Consider the following 18,571-nt stretch of genomic DNA (forward strand, 5'->3'; position numbering starts at 1 on the left):
TTGACACAATAAACATTAACCATCTCAAAGGGCTCAAGTAGAAAGAAAATGTTTTGAGAATGATGATAGGAACAAATGTACAAATGTGCTTAACACAATGGATGGATGGATGGATGGATGGATGGATGGATGGATGGATTGTGATAAGAATTGTAGGAGCCCCCAATAAAATGATTTTTAAAAAGATATCCCTAACTCAGTAATGATATCTTCAATCACTTCATATGCATCTGAAGGCTGGGTAATAAATAAGGAAGGCCAAAGAATAATTGGTGCATTTGAACTGTGGTACTGGTGAAGAATACAGAATTTACCATGGAAAGCAGCAGCAGGAGAAAAATCTGTCTTGGAAGAAGTACAACCAGAATGCTGCTTAGAAGTGAGGTGGGGCAGACTTTCCGTGGACATGTTATCAGGAGAGAAAAGTTCCTGGAGCCGGATATGGAGACTGATAAAGTCGAGAGTCTGAGGAAAAGAAGATCCAGGGTGAGATGGACTCACTGATACAATGGTCGCAGCAACGAGCTCAAAGGCAGCAATGATTGTGAGTATAGTTTAGGACTGGACAGTGTTACATTTTGTTACATCTGGATCAGAACCCACCGAAAGGACAATGCCACCCTGAGAACAAGGCACTAACTCATCATTTCACAGGTGAGGAATTTGAGACACAGCATAATTAAGTAATCTGCTTAAGGTCACAGAGCTTATAAGAGGTGATGGTACTTTATCATGCATGAAGGGCACTCGAATCCATATTCTCCACCTCTATATTCTATTGCTTCTTTCAGGATAGTGCAGAATGGCAAGTAATTTCTGGAGCAGGCAAGGTAGTCTATGTGGTCATCATCACTGAGGTGGTTCACAAATGAGTGAAAGTAACATCTCCACAAAGGGACACACAGCACATAATGAGAAGTAGAGTATTCTACACCCAGCAGCCTGTCACCTTGCAAGCATAAATACATAGCTGTATTTATTTACACGGTCAGTTAAATTGTATATATTATTCATAGCCCTCTAGTTTCACCCTGCCTGCACATAGTATGGAAAGGCTTAGAGCACACCTTATTTTCATCCTTTGTAGTTAGAAATACTTGTTGAAACCTGATGAGAACTGTGTATCCAAGTGGTAAGCAATGATGAAATTTACCAAATGATTTTGGAGGAGAATCTTGGCAAAGATTACTTATATATGATATTGCCACCCAATAGCCTGCTGCTCATTCAGCCAAGGATCTAGGGCTGTGGAATAGTCCATTCCAGGTGACAGTGACTTACCCTGGGAGAGAGGGGAGGACGAGGATTTGCTACTTCAAGTTTATTGCTTCTGAAGTTTTCTCTCTGTCAAAATAAGAAATTTGGAGACATCTTGGAAGCACAAATTTCAAGATACCAGGAGCTCTACACATACAAGAGTGGTGTGGTTAAGTAGTGATTCTCTAGCAAGAGAACTTAAACTTTGTTTTTTTCTATTATTATTGTTTTGTTATTATTTAGCATTTATTAAAAACAAAAAAACCTAATTGCCACCGAGTTGGTTTTTTGAAACATTGCAAATGTTAAAGACAGTGTACCACTGCCCCCTTAGGTTTCTGAGACTTTAAATCTTTACAGGAGCCAACAGCCTCCTCTTTTTCCACAGGAGTAACTAGTGGTTTTGAAACTCTTGTGGTGAATGTCTTAGTGAGCAACTAGAGCTCCTTCAAATTCAGTAGAACACTCCTATTTTAGAGATTCACACACCTAACGTGTGTGAAGACAGAGACTCTGTCTTCCATTGATTTGTTGGATAAGCAGTGCCAGCTGTAGAAGCATAAAACACGGCTTATCGCTCATTCAAGTCGCAGGCCAGTGCCCGCTGCAGGGCATGCACTCTTCTCCCACAGCCTGCATCTGCACCCAGAGCCAGTACCATCTGCATCCACATTGACATCCAGCGGGCCACCTAGTGAATGGTTGGGGGAAGTCAGGAAATTTGGGGTCAGGTCCTGGAATTGGTTGCAACGCAACGGCTCACATCTCATCAGTCAAAACTTCACTGTACAGTTGACATACGTTTATCTAACTACCATACATGTGTATGTTAAAAAAATTCTTCCAGGTATCACAGTACACATCTTATACAGGGGAAAAAGTATATCACTAAATGTTAAATAATGAGTTTCTAAGCCATGTAGTGTTGAAGGTGGGAGAGAATGGACTTTGAAATCAGCAGGTCTCTGTGTGACTCCGACTGCTACCCCCACCTTGACTAGAACACATGCTCCATAGAGGGAGAGTGCAACGTACAGGTGACGCCATAGCCTTCCCCTGCCAGCTACACACTTAATTAACCTCTGCTTCCTAAGTGAAGGTTCGAATAGCAGAGGATAAAATGTTTGCATTCAAGCAATTATAGACTTAAATGTAGAGTTTAATAACAGTAAAATCATTGTAACATTTTAGATGTAAAATTCTAATTTATACATAATTGCAAAAACAATTTTTCATTCATCAATATAAGTGTTTCTGAGCTACAAAATTAGAAATTTCCTGTGAGCCATCCTAAGGGACTTATGAGCACTGGGCTTAAACATGAATTTAGCTTGCTGTTTACTTAATAAGGATATTAGAAACATAGGTTCTGCTGATTTAATCCAACTCGGAGATGCATATGCGTTAGAGTAGACATACACTCTACAGGGTTTTCAATGGCTAGGTTTTCAGAAATTGATTGCCAGGCCTTTTGTTGGAGTCACTTCTGGTTGGACTTTGTGGGGAGAGGTCAAACGCTGATGGACATCCTCCCCAGGGTAGTCACCAGACTACAGAGTAGCCTCTAGGGCAGTTAGTCAACCAGACTATATGGCAGGCCTCACTCCCTGCTACTGGGGACAATAAACTATTCCTCCTTGAGTCCTGTAACCAAGCGTTCTCACCCTACCAATAATGATCTCTATCAGTTGAGTCAGGGAACAGGCCGAACTGACTCTGTGACATCCATAGTTAAGTTATCCGCCCATCGTATCACATGTATTGCATGTATGTCCCTAGACCACCCCCTCTCATTACTGTATTACCTATAGCACAACCCCTCCCTGTGATGTAGGTACTCACCTCTAATTAGGGGGCTTGCATGTCCCCGGAAAATATAAGAAGCCTGGGCTACCATAGAAGGAAACGCTCTCCCTCCACGTGGACCATCGAGTGGAGCTGAGGTGAGCATGCTACCATGAAACGTGTCTGACTCCATTTATTTCAATACTTCACTTCTATCTCTCATGCTCTCTATAACTTTACTATGATCTTTACTTATTATCGCTGTACATTTGCGCCTACCAGACCCATAATGATGTGTTAGGGGCTGTCTTCCCCTGACAGGACTTAAACTGCGAAACTTTGGGTTAGTAGTAGAGCACATTAACTATTTATGCTACCTGGGAATCTTCCGGGTTTTAGGAACCTATAATTTGAATTACATTTTTTAACATTGCATCAATTACTAGAGTTTGACCCCAGCCAAGTCTCTTGCCTGCCCTGAACCTTTCTTCTCTATAAAATGAGCAGGTAAGGCTTGACACTTCCAGTCACTTTCAGTTGAGACATTATGTGACCTATATAGGAAACTTTGAAGTTCTAAGCAGACTTCTGATGACCCCCAGTCCCAGTATGGCTAAAAGCAGAGTAGTTTATACCTATATCCATATCAAGGAATTTAAGGAAAAACAATATTGAGAAGAATACTCCAATAGGCTAACAATTTTAACTGGAAGAATTTATTAAGTCTGTCACCATTCAAAATGCATAATTTTAGCATAAGCACTTTAGAAATACTCATTTACTTTACTATGCACTATTGTTAATAAAGAAGGCTCTGTATTTAGATTTGTCAAATGTCATTAATGAATCAACTACAGAATGCAAACTATAATTATTTTGAATTATCTATTTGCTGTTTACTTATAGTTAATTTTAGCCTTGATCTAATAAAAATGATTGCCTCATGTGCTTACTATATATTATTTGCTGAAAATTACTTGTTACATTAATTGTGGGATTTTATTTTCCCTTAAAAAAACTAATGTGAAAAAAAAACCAAAACAAACAAACAAACAAACAAAAAAACTAATGTGGATGGGGTAAACCTAAATAAAAAAATCCTAAAAATATAATGCATTGTTGGGTTGTAGTAACCTTATAATGCCTGAAATTTAATTTTAGGAAAAATTTTTGTTTTTATTCTTTACTTTCATAGTTATCAATATATATAACAACCAAAATATATTAAATATATATAATTTGCAATGTTTTTTTTAATTTTAACAATTTATTAGGGGCTCATACAATTCTTATCACAGTTCATATATATACATACATCAATTGTATAAAGCACATCTGTACAGTCTTTGCCCTAATCATTTTTTTCTCCTCTTTTCTTTTTTTACATTTTATTAGGGACCGCAATGTTTTTTAAATGTAACCAAATTGTCACATTCATCTATGGGTTTATAATACAAGAATAAAAAATGCACCTTCATTTATATATTATTTTTCATCTTATTTTATTATTAAATTAAAAAACAAACTGTAAGCTTATTTTATTTATAGAAACAATACAAAATTTATTTTTTTATAATTTTAGTGTGAACAAAATTGAACAAAACAATTTTTTCTTTTGTGATACAAAGATGAACTTTGCATTTGGTGAACCCTTGCAATTTACATTTTTTGCATCTTCCTCTGTTTGTGACCTCAGGGTAATGGTGAAGACCATCCAAACAGGTATCTCTTCCAGGGATACTTTTGGTGGCAGAACCTCTTTTCTTTTTGTTTGCCAACTCAGCATCAGTAAAGCTAGTAGAAGGTGTGGCTCTTTTTGTTGGTCTACTACTTTTTCCTTCAAGAAGAAGAGCTTCGGCGATGCTCATTTTGAACTCTTGCAGACTTTGTTTTTTTTTGTAACTGAAGGCTCTCACAGTCTCTACAATAAAGTAGCCAAGAGTTCACAACAGTCACTTTTATAAAATGAAAAAATAATTTGTGATAATATTTTTTCAATCTGATGTGAATGCTGTACAGTGCAATTAGCAAGTCTATCAAATCAACACCTCCCATAAACGGATTGTAGGTTTTCACAATAGGGGGGCAATCGATTGTGATGGCTTGTTTTGTCTTTTTGTCATATTGCTTACAGTTGGCCTTTGGTCTGCCAAGGCAAAAGTTGACAAACGGTTTACAACTCTGTTATCTGCCCATTTCACTACACGCATTTCAGTATCCTCAACTAGAGCAGTCACTTCTTGATGGGACCCTTTGCCTCTTTTCATCAAAGCTCTGTCCCTGATTAGTGGGATGCAGGCAAATGATTGATTCTAACAGTTCCCAAGCTAAATATTTTTTTCTTTGCTAAAGTTGTCATCAAAGGAAGTCATGTAAACCAGTTATCAAAATATAATAAATGGTTCAGTCCAACAGGAATTGATTAGGCCAATTTCAGCACTACATTTGAACTAGCTCCCAAGTCAGGTTCTCCTTATACCGGTCCAATTTTCTCTGAATATATGAAAAAAAATCATACATGATGCCTTTGTCATCTCAAAGAACAAACAATTCGTATTCCCACTTGTGTAGTTTTCTGGGTATATATTGTTTTATGCTTGATCTACCTTTGCATGCAACTGTCTGTTCATCCATGCATAGCATTTGGGCATTGGCATTTCCCGAAACTTTTTTTGTAAATGGTCTATCAAAGGTGGGATCTTGAATAAGTTATCTGTTTTCTCATTCAGTAAGGGAATTTTTGAATTATCATTGAAGTGAATCTTGGACTTTATATCTTCCCATCTATCTCTACTTATCACTTCCGATACAATAGAACAGTTTCGTTTGCTCTTCCAATATAAACGTGAATTTGAGAGCTTCACCATCGACATAGCAAGCAGTGTACCCCAAAATTGCTCAAGTTCCTGGCTACTCAGTGCAAGAGGTTTATTGGGATTTTGCTGGATTGCATAAAGATTTGATTGGTCGACAATATGAGTAATGATATCCTTCGAGAATAAAATTTCTAAAATATTCAACAGGACGTTTTACTACTCCAGAAGAATCTATTTGTCCTAACCATTCAGGCCTAGGTCTAGTTGTACCATCTCCAGAAATGTGCTGCCAAAGAGGATTTCTTGATGTAGCTGGCTTTGAACTTGTAGTTATTGGAATTTATTCTTCAACAACTGAAGTTTCTAACTCATCTTCACTAGTATTCTCATTACTAACTACGAGGTCTTCTAATTCATCCAAATCAGAATAATTGGGCATATATTCACTTCCTATCATGGGAAAAAGTAAATATTGTTATCAAAATAGTTTGAATAGCAATATAATTAAAATTTTATATTGTAAAATCAAAAAATTTAAATATAATACACATTTTATTTACCAGTTTCATCCATATTAGCATCTTGTTCCTTCTCTGAGTCTGTACCGCTTCCATTTAGGTCATAAATTTGCTATTTTCCATAAAACAAATCACAAGCCATGCTGTGGTAATTTTTGTCACCGTCGATTCAAAAGACGAATATAACGAAGTCGTTACGTTTTGAAAAAGCGGAAATATATAACAAATATAATATTTTGTATTAGTATTACACCTTTGACATAAAACTACAGTTTTATGAACATATACAAAATATCAACACTAAAACTTCCCTAGAATGAAAATTATCGTAAAATGCACTGAACGCCAACACGCACTTAACCTCAAATGCACAGTCAGTCAAAACATGTGCCACCATTCTAGCATTTGCCGCTAAAATGCGTGACTGGCGGCGTGCATTTGTACTAGGAAAGTGCGACGATTTCTCGCCATCGTCGTCGGCTCCAAAAGCTTCACAATTTCGGTACCAGATACGTTTTAATTAAATGTTACGAAAACGTCGCGCTCGGCGTTATAGGGGTAAAATATTGATGTAGCTAAAATCAATAAAATTAACCCTTTTACACTAACTTCAAATTCATTTGGTATAGCGATATGAAAGAGTATACAGTAGCGGAATGGATTAATCAGCGTTCGGTGAGTTGGGTTGATGAGCATGCGTTCGCAGGAGGCCCAGTTACCTAGATAGCACTCTGATATTCTCCTCTCAAATGGGTCCAACTTTTCGGAAGCCATCAAAGACCTCTTTCTTGGGGCTGCCCAGCAAAGTTGTGGCTATGTGTTGGGCTGCTAACATGAGTTTGAAACCACCAGCAAGTCCTTGGGCGAAAGACAAGGCTTTCTATTCCTGTAAAGAGTTACAGTCTGAGAGTCATACAGGGGCAGTTCTAGTCTGTCTTAGAGAGCCACTACATGTAAGAATTGACTCAATGGTAATGAATGTTTTCTCTTTCCCTCCCAACATGATCTTTGCTGTAGGCCTAAGGAGTGACCAAGAAGATACTGAGCTGGGACCATGGACCAAGCTTTGACTTGTGGCTGGGAGGGAGGGAAGTTACTAACAGAGAAGGGCTGAGCCTTGAGGGACTGGGGAAGCAATGTGTTGGGGAGGAGTCAGAGAATAAAATTCCAGCTGGGTTTGCCAAGTTGTTATGAAATATATTGGTCAAAGTAACAGAGAGAACGTAGTTCATTTGCATTTTGCTGTCTTTGTTTATAACTTTTAATATGTATGTGGATGATACTAGACCCTCCACTATACTTTTGCCTTGGACTTGAAAAATATGAGGGAAAGTTAAGAAATTTTTATAATTTTACATCACTGCCTTTTGAGAGTTTCATATTTCTTACTCCTGATCAATTTACTAAATTTGTCATACCTATCATCTAAGCTGGGATAAAGAGATGGCTTTCTACTCCCATTAAGAGACGCAGTTGTGGAAACCCACAGGGGCAACTCTACCCTATCCCACTGAGTCACTATGAGCTGTGATCAACTTGATGGCAGTGAGAGTGAGAACCATGCAAACAAGAAGTCCCAGGGGCACTATTAACTGTTGGATTGCTAACCTCAAGGTTATAGGTTCAAGCCCACCAGCCGCTCCTCTGAAGAAAATGAGCCTATTAGGTTGCTATGAGTCCGAATTGATTCGATGGCAGTACGTTTTTTTCTTTTTATTAAGTAAATGTGAAATTAATGACTATGAAAATAAATCAAAAGAAATAAACCATAAGTGACTAAAGAAATTCTGTGCATAACGGTTGTCTTTCATTTTTTAAAATTCATTTTATTGGGGGTCATACAACTCCTATCACAATCCATACATACATCAATTATATAAAGCACATTTGTACATTCGTTACCCTCATCATTCTCAAAACATTTGCTTTCCACGTAAGCCCCTGGCATCAACTTCTCATTTTCCCCCTCCCTCCCAACTACCCTCTCCTTCATGAACCCTTGATAATTTATAAATTATGATTTTGTCATATCTTACACTTTCCAACGTCTAATGCTTAGCTTTCTTAAGGAAGCTGTTTTCCTAAAGTATTGATGATAAAAGTTGAAACTATGCTCCCTTGAAACAAGAACACTTTGTTCTATTAACCTGGCATTCCATGATGCTCACCTTCCTGACAGAATCACTGAAGACAAAACGGGTACATAGCAAATGTGGTGAAGAAAGCTGAGGATGTCCGGCTATCAAAAGATATGGCTTCTGGGATCTTAAAGGTTTGAAGGCCATCTATCTCAGAAGCAACAAAGCCCACATGGAAGAAGCACACCGGCCTGTGTGATCACGAGGCGTCGAAGGGATCAGGTATCAGGCATCAAAGAACAAAAAATCATATAATTGTAAATGAGGGTGAGTGCAGAGTGGAGACTCAAAGCCCATCTGTAGGCAACTGGACACCCCTTACTGAAGGGTTGTGGGCAGGATATAAGCCAGTCAGGGTGCAGGGTAGCAACGATGAGGCATATAACTTTCCTCTTGTTCTGAAATGCTTCCTCTTTCCCCACCCCACTATCATGATCCCAATTTTACCTTAGAAATGAGGCTAGACCAGAGGATGTACACTGGTACAGATAGGAACTGGAAACACAGGGAATCCAGGACAGATGATCCCTTCAGGACCAGTGCTGATATTGGCGATACAAGGAGGGTGGAGGGCAAGTGGGATAGGAAGGGGAACCAATCACAAGGATCTACATATAACCTCCCCCCCGGGGGGGGGGGAACAGAAAACAGAAAAGTGGTTAAAGGGAGACGTTGGACAGTGTAGGACACGATAAAACAATAATAATTTATAAATTATTAATGGGTTAACAGGGAGGGAGAGTGGGGAGGGAGATGGAAAAATGAGGAGCTGATATCAAGGGCTCAAGTAGAAAGTAAATATTTTGACCCCATTTAGGCCTTCCATGATTGTACATCTTGCAGAAGCAGCTTTTCCCATCTTTCTCCATCAATGGAGTTGTCCATTTGAACTATGACTGTACAGGAACATGCCTGCTTCAGGAACAAGTTGTTTGCAACTTTTCACTGGCCATCATTTATGAAGCTATCTGCAATACTAACCAGCTCCTTACGTTGTATGTTGTTTTTTACTGAAGTAACAAATACAAGGGAATAAAAATATAGAATTTCATCAAAAGTATTGAGTTTTATGAAGTGAATAAATATTACACACATTAATTTTTTTAAACAGAAGGATGGAATGAACCTTACTACCGGCACATAGAATACGTTGTTGTGCAGATGAATATTAAGAGACTGAGGAATGTAAACCTGTGATTTCCATACTGGGCAGCTACCCAGCCAACCGAGAACCTTGATTACCGGTGACGTTTTAAAAACAGGTTCGGAACTACACAAAAAATTAGTTATGGTTCTGCCCAACCAGTGCAAACCGGCTGAATACCATCACTGAGTTGAATACTAAAGATAAAAATGAAGTGGATTGTTCCTGCCTAATTCCCGTTGTCACCTGAGATTTTGGTGCCTAATGGTTATGCATTGGGCTGCTAACTGCAAGGTCAGCACTTTGAAACCAACAGCTCTCTACTTCCTTAGCTTTGGGGAAAAAACGCACAGGGGCAGCAGTGCATTTGTTTTTTGGTCATCCCCGTTCTCTACCCAGAGGGGATCAGGAACCGGTTTAGAGTTGAAGTTCCTCAAGACAGGTCTATCCTCAGAGGCGCCACTTCAGGGCGAATTGTGAAGCGTGCGGAAGAGGCGGAGGAGGCGGAGGAGGAGCCGGGCTCCCACCCGGAACTGGCGGTTCACAGCCCTGCACAGCTGCCGGCCCCGCCCATCACAGCGCCTCGGCCCGCCCCCTCCTCCGCGGCCCGCCCCCTCCAGCCTCAACGCCCCGCCCACCCCGTTCCTCCGCGGCGCCCCGCCCCTCCGTGGCCTCGGTCCCACCCCCTGCGCCGCGGCGCGGTACCTTGTTTACCCGCGGTGCATGGTGGGGCGGTCGCCCGGGACAACCCGGGTCTGCCCGTAGGCCGCGCGCCGGGAGCACGGCAGCCACGGCCACGACATGGGCCGGACCTCCGCGCCATCCGCGCCCCTGGGGAGCCCCGACTACTACGAGAAAATATGCCGCCTCCAGCACGGGCTGAGGGACAGGTACAGCAAACCGGGACGGAGGCGGAGGCGAAGGCGGTACTCGGCTGGCACGGAGGGTGTTGTGGGTGCCTTGCCCCATCCTTCTTCACCCTGGGTGGCCCTGTGATTGAGTCCGCCAGAGACGCCTCCAGCATCGGAAGGGTGTGTGTGTGTTTGTGTGTGTGTGTGTGTGTGTGTGTGTGCAGAGATGAGACACTCCGCGTTCCCACCCCGATCGCCAGCCGCCACCACGAAGGCTCTCTTCCTGGGAGGCCCGGAGTTCTCCTGCCTGTCACTCTTAATCAAACCTGGTGAATTTCTCTACTCCTCCTCTGCCAGGCCCCCTCCCAGTCTCTTCAAATTGTCATCCCACCTGACAGCTGCACTGCATCAATGATGACAGGTTCAGGAATGCAGACGGTGAGAAAGAGTGTGCGTGTGTTTGCACAAAACATAGGCCCTATTGACATGCAGAAGGTATTTCTGGCCTTCCCCGGAAGGATGACCAGGTTTCCCGAGAAGTTATGAAATTTCCTGTGGGAAAAGCCCAGCTTCCAGAAGATACATGATACCTTTGGGACATGGAAGAAAGGGATCACTGAAAACGGTCATACTTAAGAAAACGTAACGGAAGAAAATTTAAAAACTAATTTATTCCAACTGCTTAAAACATAAAGTTGTTGAGACTCTTATTTAGTTGCAAATGTAACTGGAGTTAAAAATCTCAATAGTTGGCAAGGAAGGAAATTGAATTTTTTTGTTTTTGTAAGCAAAAACACTTTATAAGTGTTAAGAATAGCAATTTTAGTGGACAGACAGGTATGTGTGACATTTCTAAAGTGCTGATAATTACATGTAAGGTAATGGTGGAAATAAGTGGTTCGGAAAAGGAATTATGTTCATCTTTTTTTAGATTTCTTTTTGCCAAATATTTATAGAGCATTTACAATGGGCCTCTTCAATTGACACCACCATGTTGTACCCCTTAATCCTTTTTGACATGCTATTTTCTCTAACACATCACCTCTTGCCCTCCCCATGACCTCTTCATCACAAACTTGTGAAACGTTATTCCTTAAGACCCTTTACTGCCCTGGGTTGATCACTCCCATTCCCTAAAAGATGTGACCTCAGTATTATGATAGCACTCTAGCTTAAGTGACCATTTATAGTAACTTGCTCCCCACTTGGATTGAGAATTCCAGGAGGGTGGAAGCCATAGATGGCTCGATCTTTAGCGCACAATGGAGTACCCAAGGAAGAAGGGAAGATGCTACATGCTAAGGGTTTGTTGAATGGGTAGTTGAAATCTCTGAGCCAACTAGGGTGTAGAAATTACAAATGTTCTGTGGAGCCCTGATGGCATTGTCAAGTAAGCATTCGACTTGGAACCACAAGGTGGTGTTTTGAACCCACCACCCTCACCTTGTGAAAAGGTGAGGCTCTAGGCTCCGGTAAAAATTTAAATTGGAAGTAGATCTGTGGGAACAGACAGCCTCATCTTTCTCTTGCAGAGTGGCTGTTGGATTTGAACCCCTGACCTTGTGGTTAGCAGCTCAGTGGACAGGCCACTATGCCATCAGTCAGTGACGAATAATGGCAACAATAAGAATAATACAATGAAGTTTCCCCAAATTCAAAGTACTAGTGATAGGGACCTTGTATTTATTAAATGTGAGACAAAGCCTTTATTTCAGAGCTAGTTTCCTAACTTAGCCACCTGATTCTTTCTAGGCTTATCTGGTTAGGAACAGAGGAGAGAAAGCCACCAACCTTTAACCCAGAGTAGATTTAGGGGAGCATTGCTTTCAGACATGGTTGAGCTCTTACCACTAAAGTATCACTGTGTCTTAAAATCTGGCCATATTGTGTCTTACACTTAATTATACATTGTATACTTGTTTATTGTATGTTGTCCTCTATCCAGTCAGTGTCTTCTGAGTGCTGTTATGTTGAGAAGATTGCAACTAATGCTTGAAACAAAATGTTTATCACTTGTTGAATGGAAAGCAAATTTATTCTGTAAACTTTCATCCAAACTGCAATAAAAAGTAAAAAAAAGAGACAGAAATATAGCCAGAATTCTCAATATAACAGGAGGGGACACAGTAACCTTCAGGCTTTAAACCAAGCCTAGCTCATCATAGACTTGGTAAAATATTTGCATAATAAGTAAACATAATTCCTATCCTTTTCCTACTTTATCTCCCCATTAACTTTGAGTCAGTTTTTTGCCTTTATATTAGTGTCTTTATTGCCTCGTAGATTTGACTCTGAGGTATTTCTGTATCTAGACTAGAGGTTCAAACACAGCTGGCATTTTTTGCTTCTGGGAGAGATCAGAAGAAACAGTGTTACAAAGGCATTTTGAAAGAAAATAATGTTCTAAGTTTGACTACCTAAAGCTTATGAATATAATTTGTAAACATTTTCTTTCTGTATTTAGTGAAAAGAAGAGATTGGACCTAGAAAAGAAACTTTATGAATACAATCAGTCTGATACTTGCAGGTAAGAAATGACAGTGGTAATAGTCTTCAAGCATATTTGTATATGCTAACCAATAAAATTTGTTGTTAGTTACTGTCCGAACAAGTTGGTTGCCACTCACAGTGGCCATGTATTCAACAGAATGAAACAACGTCCTGGTCCTCTGCCATCCTCACAATTATTACTGTGTGTGACCTCATTAGTAAAGCCACTGCATCAATCCATTTTGTTGAGGGTCTTCTACTTTTGCACTGTCCATCTGCTTTAACGAATATGAAGTCCTTCTCCAATAGCTGGTCCCTCCTGAGTACGTGAGATGCGGTTTCACCATTCTTGTTTCTAAGCTGGCTCTGTCAGCTCTCGCTCTGTCTCTCTCTCTCTCTCTCTCTCACTCTTTAACCATTTATTGTAGTTTGCGTGTAAGTTTTTGAAATAAATTAGTTTTTCATTCAACAATTTATACACATATTGTATTATAACATTGGTTATGACCCCTCATTAGAATAACCCTCATCCTACTTCCTCCCTGGTCACCTTGTTTCCATTTATCCATCTTTCCTGCACTTGCCTACCTTCTGAGATTTGTTTTTGGTCTCATATAGTTGACTGTACTAAGGAGTTCGTTTTAAGATTAATTACTGTCATGGATTGAGTTCCAGGTTTGAAGGGTTTCTTGCGCTGTACTGGTCTATATCAGACAACTAAGTCTGGTCTTTTTTATGATTTTGAATTTTGTTTTACTTTCTCTTCCCTCCCCTCACCTCACCCCCATTTTTCCTCTGTTTATAAGCTTTTATTGTGATCCTGATCAGAGCTGTTGGTAGTAGTCTGGCTGTACTTCCTCCAAGACGGACTTGTTTGTTCTTCTGTCATATTCTTCCTCAGCAACATAATTCAAATGCAGTAACTTCTTTGGTCTTCCTTCCTCATTGTCCAGTTTTCACTTGCGTATGAGGCGGTTGAAAATGCCATGACGGGGGACAGATAAGCTGTGTGCGCCGTGTGGCATTTTTGCTGTTCAGTGCTTTCTAAAGGAGATCTTCTGCAGCAGATTATTCCAGTGTACTAAGTTGTTTGTTGCATTGTTTGTGGATCCAAGTAAAACGAATACTTGGCAACTCCATCTTTCCTTCGTTTATCATGAGGTTACTTGTTGGTCCAGTTGGGAAGATTTTGTATTTTTTATTTTGTGGTGTGACCCATACTGAAATTTTAGTTTTTTGTCTTTATCAGTAAGTGCTTCAAGCCCTCTTCACTTTCAGCAAGCAAGGTTGCGTCATCTGCATATTGCAGGTATTAATGAGCCTTCCTCCACCCCTGTTAATGCAGTTGTCTTTGTATGGTCCTGCTGCTCAGATTATAACTTAGGAATCTAATTATGAGAGCCCCACTAGCTCATAATGTCTGCGGTCCTGGGATAGTTACTTCAACACTCTGTGCCTCCAGTTCTGCATCTGTAAAATAGGGGCACATATCTGAACCAAAGTAAAAGTCAGTTTATTACTATTTTTCTCAATGTCATTGTTGTTACTGTTTATCACCTCTGAATTTCAATCATTACTGTTTTCCCTACTTGGAATGTTTTACTCTTTAAACTTTTTATTCATACCTCAGATCTCAGTTGAAATTTTTCTCAACAGGAAGATCTCTTTGACCCCTCAGTTAGGTCAGGTTGTCCAGTACATAAGAGCCCCTTGTGTTTCTCTCCTAGCATAATCCTACTTTATTGTGCTGATGTAACCATGTCTCCTGTTGACTCTTGCTTGGTTCCTGCACTTACAATATGAATGATTGGCTATATGATTTACTTATATGATCAGCTTTGAAGGTTATTGTGGGGACAGGAACAAAGCCTCATGTAAATCAGTGATTCTCAACCTCCCTAACACTGTGGCCCTTTAATACAGTTCCTCACGTTCTGGTGACAACCCCACCCCCCCAAACCATAAAATTATTTTTGTTGCTACTTCATAAGTATTATTGTGCTACTGTTGTGAGTCAGATGACCCCTGTGACATCTTTCGATGTCATCGAGGTTGCATCTTTTAATAAAACTATGTGGTCTTATATGCTGAGCAAATAACTGACCTTTTAGTTAGCTGCCCACCTATTACACCACCAGGCCCCACAAGGAGGTGGGACATTATAAGGAACGCATAACAAGTAGTTAACAAAGCCTCCATTGTGTGCTCCCTGTTTTTTTTCACCCATCACCATCACCATCATACTAACTTTTATTTGAGGGACAATCAAGGACTTAGAATCTTCCACTGTCTCCACACTCAGGCACTTTGTAAAGTTGTTCTACATGGAGTAAGTACAATAGTTTAAGTATTTTTAGGTGAACAGCTTGTTTTGAAATTTGCCATTTAAATGAATGCTAATAGACTACCGTATATACTCATGTATAAGCCGATTTTTTTCAGCACATTTTTAATGCAGTTTTTGTGGTAAAATTAGGTGCCTCATTCTGTGATGCTCATCTTTCCTACATGATCGCTGAAGACAAAATGGGTGCATAAGCAAATGTGGTGAAGAAAGCTGATGGTGCCCAGCTATCAAAAGATACAGTGTCTGGGGTCTTAAAGGCTTGAAGATAAACAAGAAGCCATCTAGCTCAGAAGCAACAAAGCCCACATGGAAGAAACACACCAGCCTGTGTGATTATGAGGTGTTGAAGGGATCAGGTACCAGGCATCTAAGACCCAGAACAAAGTCATACCCAATGTGAATGGGGAGTGAGACATGGAGTAGAGACCCAGTGCCCATCTATAGACAATTGGACATCCCACTACAGAGGGGTCACAGGGAAGAAATGAGCCAGTTAGGATGCAGTATAGCACCAATAAAACACACAACTTTCCTCTAGTTCTTTGGTGCTTCCTATCCCCCACTATCATGACCTCAATTCTACCTTATAAATTAGCTTAGACCAGAACATGCATACTGCTACAGATAAGAGCCTACAACACAGGGAATTCAGGATAGATAAACCCTTCAGGGCCAACAATGAGAGTAGAATTACCAGGAGGATTAGGGGGTGGTGAGGGGAGAAAGGAAGAACCGATCACAAGGATCAACCTATAACCCCCTCTCGGGGATGAACAACGGAAAAGTGGATGAGAGGCGATGAAGGATGATGGAAGATATGGAAAAAATAATCTATAACTTATCAAGGGTTCGTGAGGGAGGTCTAGAGGGGAAGAAATCAGGGCAGGACGGAGCTGATATTCTCAAATGAGAAGAGAATGCTTTGAAAATGATGATGGCGGCATATGTGCAAATATGCTTGACACACTGGATGAATGAATGAATTGTGATAAGAGATGTAAGAGCCCCCAATAAAAGTAAGGGAAAAAAAATTAGGTGCCTCGGCTGATATTTGGGTTGGCTTATACCCAAGTATATACGGTGTTTATCAGAATATGGTTGTTTAGACCCTGCTCTTGAAATCATTAAATTTTGTGAAGTAAATCTATATAAATGTTTATTTTATGAATGTTATAATGAATGTTACATACATTTCTCAGTAGAGTTATATTAGATATAGCCATGTGATATCCCATGAGACTCCATTAATTTTCTCCCCCTAAAAATTACATGTATAATGTATCCTTTGGGTTTCAGTATTTAACAGTAAGGTAAATTCTCTTAAGCTTTTTCAAGTAATCTGTTTTTATTTTTTTAGACTAAAGCTGAAGTATATTAAATTAAAGAAATACCTAAAGGAAATATGTGAATCAGAAGAGAAGGCTCATATTCGAAACCAGGAATATTTAAGACGGTGTGAGCACTTCCAAGCTCATGTTGGACACTTCACTACAAACACAGACAAGCTTCAAGAGCTGAAGGTGATGTCTTATTTTATACTATGCCTTTTTAAATCTTATGTTAATAAACTTAGAAGTTCCAGGTCACGGCAGGTTTATTTGTTCATACAGAGGATTAAGTATCAGTTTTCTCTGTGAATTAACATATAGCCAAATTTTGATCAGAAAACTTTAAATTATATTTTTGAAGATGTCCTACTTGGGCTACAGAATTAATGAAATATGTATTATTTGTAGTGTATTTATTAATAGAAACAGGCAGTCCCTAGTCAATACCTAGTACAGTACCTAACTCATGGCAGGCCCTTCCAGGATTGCTGGCAGGGTGATTCAATTTGAAGGGCACACAGATTCTCTTTAAGGTGCCCTTGTGGTGTGAATTAGGCATTCCACAAGGTGCCCTTGTGGTGTGAATTAGGCGTTCCTCTCATGGTTAGTGGTTTTAACCCACCAGCCTTTCTGTAGGAGAAGATGTACAGTCTTGGGAACCTTATGAAATTATATGGAACTGACTCAATGGAAATGAGTTTTTGAGAGGGGTCTCTTCAGAGATCGCTTCCTTGTTTTAAAGAGTTCTTTTGATGTGGTGCATTCTTCTGTGCTGATCAGGCAGGGAGTTGCATAAAGGCTGAGTGGTAGAAGTAGCCCCAGGGAGTTGTGACCCGGAGCCACTACTCTTCATGGCCTTTGTGATTCCCACACCTTTTTCCTTGGCCAAAGTTAGGAGGGCCAGGAGGCAGACCTTTCTCTTGCAACTTACCCTGGTCCGGGCTTATTGACTAAGTTAAGTGGATATTGGCTATAGAAGAAGTTGGCTTTAACATTTGTCATTTTCTTAGCTCTAGGAATTTCTTCCCAGCTTTTATTGTAAAAAAAAATTAAATACACAAAAATTGGAGGAATTACTCTAACAAATACTCTTATGCTCTAGTATTTTGCTATATTGCGTTTACATATGCTACCTCTCATTCTTTATTTGAATATTTTTCCTGATTAATTGAAAGTATGTCACAAACACTTGATCAGCCTCCTGAGAAAAGGACAAATCTTAATAATCATAATACTGTTAGCATATTTTAAAACATTAAAAACTCATGTATAATTTTATTTAGTTATTCCTGTTGAAAATTATCACAGCAAAATATGTACCAATTAAATAATTTCTACATATATCATGTTAATAAAATTAATAATGATCCCATAAAACCATTTAATATATAGCAATGATGGAAATATTCTGTACCTATGGGAGCCACTCGATGGCAGTGAGGTTTTTTAACTGTTTACTATAGTCGCCACTAGGCTAGTAAGCACTTAAAATGTGGTTTGTGGTGGTTGGGACCATTTTAATTTTGTTATTTTAATGAACTTAAATAGTCACAGGTAAGATTCTCTATGTCTTGCTACAGTCTATCAGGAGGCTTATACAAGGGGGCTTCAAAAGTTTGTGGAAAAAATGGAATTAAAATATAATGGAATTTTTCCATGAAATCTTTGAAATCCATTTGATCATCATGTTGTTTTTTTTTTATAAATTATAGTGATGACTATTATTTCTGTTCCAAATTAGGCCAGTGAGAGTCTTTTCAAGTCAGTTCTTGTCCTTTGGACATCAATCCATTAATTAGTAGCCTTCTTTGTTTTGGGACACAAGATGTTCCGGGTTTATCTTGAACATCAATCAATCAGGGGTTCCCTCTAGTGAAGAGAGGGATATTTAAAAACC

General features: G+C 39.7%; 1 protein-coding gene across 4 annotated transcripts in view; it reads left to right on the plus strand.

Annotated features, from left to right (window-relative positions):
* The first annotated feature begins 10,358 nt into the window (after positions 1 to 10,358).
* Positions 10,359 to 18,571, plus strand: part of KIZ (kizuna centrosomal protein) — a 174,980-nt gene continuing 166,767 nt past the window's right edge. For all 4 annotated transcript variants that reach the window (XM_075564044.1, XM_075564047.1, XM_075564045.1 and 1 more), the window contains exons 1-3: positions 10,359 to 10,548; positions 12,974 to 13,036; positions 16,704 to 16,866. In XM_075564044.1, the coding sequence (XP_075420159.1) occupies positions 10,460 to 10,548; positions 12,974 to 13,036; positions 16,704 to 16,866 (315 nt within the window). In that variant the 5' untranslated portion in view covers positions 10,359 to 10,459. The remainder of the gene's footprint in view (positions 10,549 to 12,973; positions 13,037 to 16,703; positions 16,867 to 18,571) is intronic.

Source organism: Tenrec ecaudatus, chromosome 12, assembly GCF_050624435.1.
Source record: "Tenrec ecaudatus isolate mTenEca1 chromosome 12, mTenEca1.hap1, whole genome shotgun sequence".
Taxonomy (NCBI): domain Eukaryota; kingdom Metazoa; phylum Chordata; class Mammalia; order Afrosoricida; family Tenrecidae; genus Tenrec; species Tenrec ecaudatus.